An 11,555-nucleotide genomic window follows, 5' to 3' on the forward strand; every position below is an offset into this window, starting at 1 on the left:
TTGATTTCTGGAGTGTGAGTGACAAGTTCTCTGTTGTACCTTGTTTTCGGTGGCATGCTTTTCCTTCTCAACCTTAGCCAGTGTTAACTCCAGGTCATCAATATCTTTCTTCAGCTCTGAGCATTCATCCTCCAGTTTCCTCTTCTTGGCTGTCAGCTCAGCATTGATTTCCTCCTCATCCTCCGCCCTTTCTGTCACTTCCTTAACTTTAGCTTCAAGCTGGATTTTGGTTTTGATCAGCTGGTCACATCTTTCCTCAGCATCAGCTAAAGCATCGGCTTCCTGTTGGATAAATGTAGTTTTGTTTGAAAAATTACAGCTTTAGCAGTGAATATAACATGATATATTATGCTGAAAGAATATGTGTGCAACAGTAAGACCCGTGGGATTTCTTTTGGGGAAATGGTTATTGCACAACCTCATTACAAATTCACAATGAGTTTTCATTCAGTTTTATTTTTTCCAACCTTTCACATCATCAGATACTGTGCCTAGCTCCATTATGTTTATCTGAGGTGTGTTACTGGTTTATGTGGATGTAGTTGATATTGTTCATTTGAAAATGATTGTATTTTATAATGTGCCATTTTCAAAATTATTTGGAGTTTCTGTAATGTAAATAATCTCACTTTGGTCATCCATCGTTGAGAAAATATGTTTGAAATTTAATGGGTGATTTTCTAATGTGTTATAAGTGGCCTTCTTTGCAGACACTGAGAATGTAACTGAGTTTCACATCTCTAAATGAGTGTTCCTGTTTGGAGATTTGGATATCTGAACTCCCATTAATCAGTGGATACCTAGTCAATACAATCAGTGGACATTATCGAGATTCACCTAACTCTGAAYAGACACTTGGAGCTCAAGGGCATTGCCTAAATGTTGCCTGTAATTTTGAGATGCTAAATGGCATTGGAGACATACACACAGGGCTGGCACTTATGTCATGAGACATGCTGGGCACTGTGCCTTCCTGGATTAGTAGCTGCAGGAGGACAGCTGAGATACCCTGCGTCATAAGAAATGGCAGTAAGCTTTTTATGTAGGAAACTGAATTAAGATAGAGTGGTCAACTGAATCACTGTCCCCACTTCATAAACTGTATTTACTTTGCAGTGACTATAATGGTACCTTATACTGTAAGCTCACATGGACACATGTACATGTAGGCACTAAGAGTAAGGCTTAAAAGTCATTCTCAAGTTGAACCCYRCTTTGCAATGGTGACACTGAGGGCCCAAAGCAGGTGGCCTGAATTTTACTTGTAGTCACATATAATTCAGCTTAGAGTATTTTGCAAGGCAGGTTAGGGTGCAGTTTGAGAGTTCTCTTCTAAGAAAGAAGAGTTAGATCTTATTCACTCATTTTCCCCTATAAAAAAATAAACTCATGATACTCACAGCTTGCACTTGGAGCTGCAGATCATTTTTCTCCTGCATCAGCTTTACCATTTTCTCCTCCAGCTCCTTCCTCTTTGCCTCAGACTTCGCAAGCTCCTCCTTGGTTTTCTCAAACTCTTCCTTCATATTGGCCATCTCCTTCTCGGATTCTGCACTCTTCAGCAAGGGCTTGATCTTGAAGAACAGCTTCATCCAGGGCCAGTGCTTGACGTTCATGAATGCACGAACATTGTACTGGATGCAGAAGATGGACTCCCTGAAACATAATTAGAATGTACATTGAATATTTTGGGTGTGAATGGTGTAGACACTTTCTCCAAAGTCCAGGTATTATTTGCATTTGAGAAATGTCTACCTCCTCTCCACCATTCTCTGGTACTCCACTCTCATCAGGAAGCCCCTGCACCTGGCCTGTGTGCGAGTGATGAGCTGTGCCAGCTTCTCATCTCTCATCTCCTCCAGGAGTCCCAGCAGCCCAGCTTTGAAGAACACCTTGAGAAAGGGAATATTGCAGCACATCACTGTCAGGTAGTGCAAAGCACAGACCCACAGTACGTGAGTCAAGGAGTGATTGTACCTTGGTGTGACCAAATTTGTACTGGGTGTGGTCCACGTCAATGGAGCCAAGGAGCTTCTCAGAAGCCTTCTTGCTGTCAATGAACTGTCCCTCTGGGATAGCACTTGCATTAAGCACCTTGTACCTGTGAAAAGAGAAGGAGGAAGATATGGCTGTTCTTCCCAGCCAGGGCATGGTGGCTACTGTCTATTCTGGGCAATAGAGCCCAGCCAGACTGAACCTACAAGGTACTTGACATTGGTTGTAATGATGCCAAAAGGTGGAGCTCTCTTACCTCTGTTTAAAGTCTGCGTAGAGGACTCTGCTGGGGAATCCTTTCCTGCAGATTCTGATCCCTTCCAGCACACCATTACACCGCAGCTGGTGCAGCACTAGYTCATGCTCCATGGCACCTAGCAGTTGAGAGCACAAATGAAAACCATAGGTTCCAGGGCAGAGGGYAACGGCTGTATCGCGTCTCTTTGTGCATGAGCTTCTTACCAGGTGTTTTTGTTTCATTTGGGATGATGCAACGGACAAAATGGGGGTGAGTGCTCCGCAGGTTGGTCATCAGCTTGTTTAAGTTCTCCTGTGGGATCATATGTACCAGTTTAGATTAACAAATTTTACTTCTGCATACTCAACCTCTAGATATCAGGATACTAATATAATGAGTTTACACAGACAGAATCTTAGGAGAAAGTAGCAATCAAATCCAAAATTTATATTTAAGCAAAGCTTCTTTGTTTTTTATGTATTCTTATTAAACGAAAGTTTAAAATTCTATAGCTTAGTCTGGAAACGAAATGCTACCGTATCAAAATTTTAGCATAAGCCTTCCTATGATTAATACTTACATAATGTCCCAGCTTCTCAAAAAATTTTTTCACATAGAACAAAAGTGTTCTTTTGAAAGAGATTCAGGGGATTAGCTAAAGAATGGTTGAAACATATCCTAAATTTGAGCAGAAAAATAAGAGAAAAAGGGAATGAATATCTCCTGCTCACTCTATACTTATTACTGGTTCATCATAAAATCAAAGTCAGGAGAATAATGAGAGTTCAGATAGCTCAGATTCCAAATTATGTTCATGTCACTTTACAGATAATAAAATTCATACTGTACCCGGAAAAGAGCTGAGACAGTCTGGAAAGAAGAACCCTTCTTCTTACCACCCTTCTTACCACCACCACCACCACCACTAGCCTCTGCAAAAAGAAAAAAAATAATTAATGTTAGCTTTTTTTGGTTCATCTTTATATATCATGAATTTGGGAATGTATGAATTTTAGAAAACTAGCCTGCTTCTGCTCCTCCATAGGAGGCAAAGAGTAAGGCCAGTGTCTTCACAGATGATTTCTGGTACAGCCCAATGACAGTTTCATTCAGCGGGTCCTTGTTCTTCTCAAGCCAACCAGTGATGTTGTAGTCCACCGTGCCAGCATAGTGCACCAGGGAGAAGTGGGCCTCAGCCTTGCCTTTGGCAGGCTTGGGCTTCTGGAAGTTRYTGGACTTGCCCAGATGCTGGTCATAGAGCTTGTTCTTGAAAGAGGTGTCAGTTGCCTTGGGGAACATGCACTCCTCTTCCAGGATGGAGAAGATGCCCATGGGCTGGAAGACATTACAGTACAGAAGATAGTGCCTCTAAGATAATATATTGATCAGTTGGTCAGAAGGGGAATACAATAAAAGACAGGAAGCTGAGAAACAAAGCAGCAGCCTTGTTCTGAAGAACATTTCCTTCTAAAAAATGAGTTTTAAGGAGTTAACATTCATCTGTTTGACTCTAATTTTGGTGCTATGATTCAGACAAATTTTTTTTTTTAAGCCAAAAGCCACATTAAAAAATCAGGGAGAAAAACTGTGATTATATTTTAAAATGTCTTTCACAATGGTGTCCATTGTATATTTACTACAATTTAGTACTTTTAACCAGATCCCTAAATTCTACTGCACTACAGGAAATCTCTTTCACTATCTTGCATTCAAGACAGGCACAGGCTATACTGGCCTATAGTTATTTTAATAGGAACCATCAAGAAAAAAATCTGTTGTCCAGATCACTTTGTTCCAGAATCTTATGAAAATGTTCATTTTATATTGGGAACTCATGTATGTTTCTGAAAAAAATGTCCTTCAATAAAGCAGGCTCAAGTATCTTTCATACAGATACATTTTTTGAGGAATTGCTTCCATAGTCATTTGTGGACTTATAATATATGTAATGTGTGGACTGTAATATCTCTAATGCTTAATAAGCAAAAGCACAGGTTAAGAGATGTTTCAGTAACTAAGGCTGATTGTATGAAACTAACCACGGAAGAGATTTTTTTTTCCTTTAAATAGCTTTTTTCCTTCAGCAGTAACAAGTTCCTGGAAATACAGGACATTTTGAATTAGAAATTTACCTTCTCAATGAGCTCAATGCAGGCAGCCAGGTCCATCCCAAAGTCAATGAATGTCCATTCAATTCCTTCCTTCTTGTATTCCTCCTGCTCCAGCACAAACATGTGGTGGTTGAAGAACTGTTGCAGTTTCTCATTGGTGAAATTGATGCACAGCTGCTCCAGGCTGTTAAACTTTCCAATGCAAAAAGAGAGACACCCATTGTCAAGATGCACAATTGCCAGGGTTTTCTTGATCATTCTTAACCTTCTATACACCTTCCTACTTAAAACACAATTGTATTATCAGCACTGCATCATAGCAGGAYCTATACGCAGCTCCCCAATGAAGTGCCTATTTAAAAGAAGAAGAAAATTTTCCCAGAGCAGATATTCCCAGTGAATCTTCTAAAATTCATAGGATACTATGAAGTTTCTTTGTTCAGCCAACATGATGACTTGATGCCCTGACCTTCATTTTCAAATACTTGTCCTCTCTGATCAAGTATTTATTCACTCATTTCTTGGTCCATTAAACAATTTCCACATCTTCAGCCTATTATGTTTTTGTCACTGGGTGTCCAAGTCCCTGTTCAACTCCTAAAGCTCTTATATCAGCTGATTGTAATTATTTTTTAATATAATTAGCACTAAGCTCAAACTCTTAAAATATTACAGCATGTAAAATTGTAATTGATACTTCTACACAAAAAAACTTAACTCTGTCTTTGTGCTAATGAGGCCTCAGAGGATTTTGCTCTGTGCTACAAAAGAAAATGAAGGATTTTTTTTTTTCCAGAAAATTGCAAATGATTAGCTGTTAAATCTTCAGAAAAATATAACTTGGTAGTCCTCTGATGTTTTAATTTCCCTTTCCAAGAGCTGCTCTCAAACCCATATTCCTTACATCAAAGATCTCAAAGCCAGCAATGTCCAGGACACCAATGAAGTACTGTCTGGGTTGTTTGGTATCCAGCTGTTGGTTGATGCGAACAACCATCCACAAGAACATCTTCTCATAGACTGCCTTTGCCAGAGCACCCACTGCATTGTTGACCTAAAACAAAGAAGAAAGGAGAAAAAGAAAAATAAGTAGCAAGACAGTAAGGAATACAAGCCACAGGTTCCCAGTCACACAAGGTGTTTCTTACCTGCTGCACGGTTTGACCTTTGGTCACATATTCATTCCCGACCTTGACTCGGGGGTAGCACAGGGCCTTGAGCAGGTCGGCTGAGTTCAGACCCATCAGGTAGGCAGCCTTGTCAGCAACTAAGTACAGGGACAATGAGATAAAAAAGTCAAGGTCAAGAAGACATGGAGCATATTCAGTGAGCAACTCTTTCCAAAGCAATTGAAACATTGAATGTCTAGTGATGAAATTCTGCTTACTCAATCTTGGAGGAAGTATGGCAGTGATGAAAACAAAACTCATCTTTGTTTTGAAAATTTTTCACAGCAGGACACCTAAATGGTATTTTTATATTTGAAAAATGTCACCATAAGTATCTGGAAATAAATTATTTATTATAAATTCCTCCTGAAAGCTGAAGTTTGTCACCCAGGCACCAAAACACCAAAATGATAGCAGGAAGGTTGCCTGAGTGTATTCCAAAATATGTATTTAAGTACTTGGGCTCCCTGCACATTACTTTGGGAGCAGGTACAACATTGAAAGAAAGGGCTTTCTGAAATTAGAGGTACCACAGTGTGGCTGGTAGTAAATGCTCAGCAGAGATATGTCTCTGAAATTTGCCCCTCTGTGGAGATGTATTGTTATACTCAAACAAACCATAAGCATATTCATTCATYCAAGATCAAAACCCAAAATCAAGTCCTGAAGTTAGCTATTTAAGAGAATTCTTTGGAAGAAGTAGGCCAGGTGAGTCATTTTAAAACATCATGCATCACTGTTCACTTCTTATGTAACATTCGGTTGATTAAGTAGTCAACTGAGAAGCAGATTTCTTCATTAGACTAGTGTACCTTAGCTTCCTATAGACTGATGGTCAGAGAATTCAACTATGTGGTGATTTTTATGGGTTTTAGTCTCCTAAAGAAAGAAAGAAGTTGAAGAAAAGTTCCCCTTTACCTGGGCAAAATCCCTAATATGTGGTGTATGAAAGAGAAGTTGTGACACTGAATTTGTTGCCTCAGTTTCCTTTAAAAAGCAACTGCAAAAATATTTTCTGAAAATCTTTCTCTTCTCAGTGGGTCTCAGGATTCTAATGAGCACAGCAAGTAAGCTGTATTATTCAAAGCTTTGGATAAATGTCCAGGGTAGAACTATGGRCACATGTTCAATTTATACTTGAAGTATAAAGACTAAGTACTATTTGAAAAAAAAGGTATATTTTGCTTGGAGGTTTTGTGCTGGCTCCACCTAAACACTCTTTACACATTTCAAGTCTTCTCATCCTTCATCTCCAAAGACAAAATTATTGCTACTAAGAGACGAACAGCAGACTTTGCTAATACCTTCTGTGCCATCTGGCTCTGCTTGCTCCTCTCGTTGTTTCTGCTTGAACTTCAAGTTCCCRTAGTGCATGACAGCCCCTGTCAGCTTGTAAATGGCCACTTTTTCATCAGCAGTGAAGCCCAGGATATCAATGGCACTCTGCAATAGAAACAGTAAAATAAAAGCTTTGTCTGGAGAGATGACAATAGAAACAGTGTATATGAGTGTTACTCACATCTGTAGCCATCAGTTCTTCCTGGTCATTGATGCTGGGAACAGTGATCTCACCCTGACTCACAAAGTGGTAGTCATATGGGTTGGTTGTAATAAGGAGCATGTCTGAATGCAAGAAGAGGAATCATGCAGGATTAGTTTAGTCAACCAGGTAGTAGTGTGAGCTGATGCTCAGTGATCTTCCAAAAAAGTTAGTGATCCTTCCTACCAATRAGCTCTGGCTTCTTGTTGGACATGATCTGATAAAATATGTGGTAGCTTCTTTCCGCCTTGAGCTGGAAAGTGACTCTGGACTTCTCCAGCAAGTCTAGGGGAAAAATATAATTAGAAACATGAAGAAACAGCAAAAGAGAAAGTAGGGAGAAGACACAAAGAAAAGCAGGGAAGGCAGGATAGATGGCTGGGTGAATAGATATTGGATGGATGGATTGTGAAAAGTTCAGGAAAGTGTCTTACATGTTTCAATATCAGCAGAAGCCAGTTTTCCTGTGGCACCAAAGTGAATTCTGATGAATTTGCCCTTTAAGGGAAGAAAATTGTCTTAAAATTTACTTCATAAAAAGTGTATCTGAAATGGCGAGTTTTGCCATTTATTCTACTGGGCAGAAGATTTTATAAAGGAGATATTTTCTTAAGAGTCAGATAAATTACTACCATTAAGATAAAGTCTTTTACATTTTTGACCATGAAAATAGGCAACAGAGCCACAGCTGTATATTTCATTTATGTTGAATGAACAAATGGAAAGGAATGGGTGGATTTCATTAGGACATTTATATCTCATTCCATACTCTTCTAACTATATCCTGCATACAGAAAGCATTCATCCGAATGATATGAGAATATCCATTTAACCAGTTCAACTGCTTAAATCTCTCTTGGTATCAAATAAGCAATTTTACTTCTGATTAGTTAAATATCATATCAAGCAAAGATTGATCCGATATTCAGATAGCTCCTTCTTTCTTTCTTTCTTTTTCTTTCTTCCTCCCTCCCTCCCTCTCTTTCTTTCTTTCTGTTATAAATGGACAGAAATATATAATAATTGTTAACAAAAACATTGTTTCATACTGAAATGCATTATCAGAGAAGGAATGTGTGACCCGCTATTTAAATTTGCATCCCAATATAAAGCAAGTTAATTTTGTTTCATAGAATTATTGTTTTCAAAATCTGAAGATCTTGTAAACCCTAAGCTTGAACTACAGGAAATGATAGAGTGAACAGAGATGACTGTCACACACTTCTGTTTATTATTGTTCAGGAACCTTTTGGTTGAGCAACTTACAAAGCGTGAAGAGTTGTCATTCCTCACGGTCTTGGCATTTCCAAAGGCCTCCAGCAGGGGGTTGGCGCTGATGATTTGATCCTCAAGCGTTCCCTACAACATGACAAGTATTGTTAAGTATTTAACCCACGTGGCAATTACAGGCCAAGTGTTCAGTCCGCCCCCCCTACCTCACCTGCATTTTGCCAGACTGCTCCTCCTTCTTCTTATCCCCGCTAGCTGCAATTGTTGCAAAGTACTGGATGACACGCTTTGTGTTCACAGTCTTCCCTGCACCSGATTCTCCGCTGTGAAGGCAGAGAGAGAAGCAGAGAACGCATGGTCAGGCAGCAGGTCCCCCGGCACAGAGCAGCCCAGYGGGAACCCGAGCAGGCAATGTACGTACGTGATCAGGATTGACTGATTCTCGCGATCTGTGAAAGAGACAGAAACAAAGGGCTTACTTAATATTCAATAAACAATACGAAAGAGTGAAAAGTAGTCAGGTAGCTTAAGGTGAATCAAAAGAATTGCCATTTTTTTCCATTTTTATAAAATTTTGATTGTTTTTAACAGAATTCAAATATATTAAGGAATTCCTGCTTTCATCCCTTTGTTTCATTTTGCGGCTGAGTACAGAACAGTGAAGTCTGTTGGGAGGGGTTTTATTTTTATTTTTTAATCTGTCTTTTGACTATTTCTCTGTAGCATCCCTGTAACTTTCCTAGGCAGCTGAAGTTTTTTGAATATAAAGATCTAAGAAAGAACRAAAAAGAAACAGAACACAAGTGATACATTTAGTCATCCTCTGTTCTCTTGCCCCCGAAGATGAAAGAGAAAAATAAAAAGAAGTCAGGGTAGAGAATCAAATATCAGTGTTTTAATAGTCATTCCATATCACAGTAGAAACTCTTTCAAAGCATAATGGAAATGTTCCACAGTGTCACTTCAATGACAATTAGGTTTTCACCAGAGTAGATAGGTGAGTTATATTCACCTGATTCCCCAAAACTACCAAAAGGCATGTGGCTTGTAAACATCTAATTTTTACTTCCTTTCACCAAATTCTACTTTACAGACATATGAGAAAATGACTTTCTCAAGAGCAAATGAGTGTAGAAGGGGCAGAAAATGAAAAGCAGAGAGGTTTATCCAAAATCCTGGGACCTCACAAAAGACTCCAGCATTTCAGCTTCCAAGATTGTTGGGAAACTGTGACAACAACCTGTCTGAAGCCAAAGGGAAAAAAGACAGTATGGTGGCTCAAGTATAAAGAGTAACTGACATACCAAGAACTACAGAGTTAATTTGGACTACTTTTAATCAATTCCAAAAACAAACAAAAAGTCTATACATGGGGCAGGGAGGGGAATGTTTTCTTCTGATTCAATTTGTCTATCAATTTCTCTTTGCTGTTTCAAAATCTATGCTTTCAGCCTGACTAAATAGGAAAAAAAAAAAGTGTAGAGGTGTGTTTCATTTAAAATAGAAAAACAATGGTGTAAAGATAGTAAAACTCACAATGATATGTACATATCGGAATGATGAAAGCTTTGAAAAAGTCATACCATATTCCTGGGACAGGATATCCATTCAAAAAATTTCAATCCCTCTGAGACAGACAGAGTCACTCACCAGTTAACATGAACTGATAGGCGTTGTCAGAAATGGAGAAGATGTGGGGAGGGGCCTCCTGGCGCTTTTTGCCTCGGTAGGCCAACACCACCTCCGGGTTGTACACCGGCAGCCACTTGTAGGGGTTGACAGTGACACAGAAGAGACCYGAGTAGGTCTGTAAAGAAGGGAGACAGCAAGTTGGCTTTCGCTTGGCTTAGCGTAGCAGTTCTTCCTAGCTAGTCGCAGAAGGACTGCTGCTGGTACTTACGTAGATCATCCAGGCTGCATAACGCTCTTTGAGGTTATACAGCACAGCGGGTTCATGGAGGTGGGTCATCATGGCCATGTCCTCGATTTTGTCATACTTGGGAGGGTTCATGGAGAAGACTTGATCTTCCTTCACGGTCAGAGTCTGACAAGGAAAAGGGAGATCCAAAAGCGTCAGCTAAAAGCCCAGAGTGGGAACTAAGTTTTGTCCTTAAGCCTTATTTTTCACTCACCTCTCCACCTTCACTCTTGACTGTGACCTTTCCTCCTTCTTTGCTCTGGATTGTCCCTTTCACAAAGGATTCCTTAGCATGTACCACAAAGACCGATGACTTGGCATCGAAAGGTCTGTTCTGGGCCTCGATTCTCTCCTTTTCWGACTTTCGGAGGTAAGGAGCTGCCTCCCCAAAGACAGCCATCTCAGAGTCTGAAGACATGGCTGCACTTTATTAGGGGCTTTCTAGAAGAAGACAATATGGGAAAAGAAAGATACCATATTAGTATCTTCATTAGTATGTTTTATCCTTYGGGGAAAATGTGAAAAATGTTTATTTGAAGTTTGTTGCGTTGAAGGTCCCCTGCACCAAAATCACCTTTGAAATAAGCTGTAGCCATTCAAGGTAATTAGGCATTGYACTGTGGAGAAAAAGAACCCCAATATTTTTTTCAATTACCTAGACTATCTCTGAAAGTTCACTTGAAACGATTATAATGTCATGGCTACAAATGAATGCCTTTCCAAGTAATAGTAATTCAGGAAGCTGGGCAGAAGGCTAGTATACTACAGTCTTGAGAGGCTTACAGACAATTTGCACACATGAATGACAGTTTCAATCTCTAAAACTTTACAGTTATGATAATATTATTTGCTAATTTTAGTGAAGTCTTGAATCCAGGTGTAAACATCTACACTGCATGGACTGGTGAGCATCTGTGAAAGGAGGAGTAATGCTGTTCCTGAACACACTGACACAGATCCTTTCCAGTTATTTCCTTTTATTTTTTTTAATGAATACAATAATAATAAAAAGAAGTTAAACACAAAGGTTCAAAGCTCAGCTCAGGAATTTCAAATTAAGAAGTCTAAAACCATTATTAGTCTCCCTAAGAAATGACTGCTTTCAGAAATGACAGTGGGCATCTCAGGAAAATATTTACTTATTTCTATGCCTTGTATTCATTTAGGTACCTAAAATTTACAACAACCCTTACAATCATGCTATACTGTACTAAAATGAGTTATCAACATAACAATTCTTTATTTCTCTTTGAARGACCAGGCATCGCCTTACAGAAAGACGGACAACTGAAGCTTCCATTTTTTATGAAGTAGAGAATATGCAGAGTGGCAAGGGGAATCCAGCTGGAGTGCC

The 11,555-nt window shown here is 39.3% G+C and overlaps 1 protein-coding gene across 1 annotated transcript in view; it reads right to left on the minus strand.

Moving 5' to 3' along the window:
- The window catches only part of LOC112971898 (myosin heavy chain, skeletal muscle-like), a 16,906-nt gene extending 6,287 nt beyond the window's left edge, over positions 1 to 10,619 (minus strand). Inside the window, exons 1-21 of the mRNA XM_026077777.1 lie at positions 10,416 to 10,619; positions 10,184 to 10,327; positions 9,934 to 10,090; positions 8,705 to 8,732; positions 8,495 to 8,606; positions 8,320 to 8,412; positions 7,488 to 7,551; positions 7,240 to 7,338; positions 7,033 to 7,136; positions 6,818 to 6,956; positions 5,493 to 5,611; positions 5,249 to 5,398; positions 4,366 to 4,536; positions 3,259 to 3,568; positions 3,083 to 3,165; positions 2,458 to 2,545; positions 2,252 to 2,369; positions 1,978 to 2,101; positions 1,756 to 1,892; positions 1,401 to 1,656; positions 33 to 282 (exon numbers count right to left, since the gene is read on the minus strand). Coding sequence (XP_025933562.1) covers positions 33 to 282; positions 1,401 to 1,656; positions 1,756 to 1,892; positions 1,978 to 2,101; positions 2,252 to 2,369; positions 2,458 to 2,545; positions 3,083 to 3,165; positions 3,259 to 3,568; positions 4,366 to 4,536; positions 5,249 to 5,398; positions 5,493 to 5,611; positions 6,818 to 6,956; positions 7,033 to 7,136; positions 7,240 to 7,338; positions 7,488 to 7,551; positions 8,320 to 8,412; positions 8,495 to 8,606; positions 8,705 to 8,732; positions 9,934 to 10,090; positions 10,184 to 10,327; positions 10,416 to 10,619 — 2,950 coding nt within the window. The remainder of the gene's footprint in view (positions 1 to 32; positions 283 to 1,400; positions 1,657 to 1,755; positions 1,893 to 1,977; positions 2,102 to 2,251; positions 2,370 to 2,457; positions 2,546 to 3,082; positions 3,166 to 3,258; positions 3,569 to 4,365; positions 4,537 to 5,248; positions 5,399 to 5,492; positions 5,612 to 6,817; positions 6,957 to 7,032; positions 7,137 to 7,239; positions 7,339 to 7,487; positions 7,552 to 8,319; positions 8,413 to 8,494; positions 8,607 to 8,704; positions 8,733 to 9,933; positions 10,091 to 10,183; positions 10,328 to 10,415) is intronic.
- Between the last annotated feature and the right edge of the window lie 936 nt (positions 10,620 to 11,555).

The sequence above is a fragment of the Apteryx rowi genome, unplaced genomic scaffold (assembly GCF_003343035.1).
Source record: "Apteryx rowi isolate R43461 unplaced genomic scaffold, aptRow1 scaffold_1122, whole genome shotgun sequence".
NCBI classification, from domain to species: Eukaryota; Metazoa; Chordata; class Aves; order Apterygiformes; family Apterygidae; genus Apteryx; species Apteryx rowi.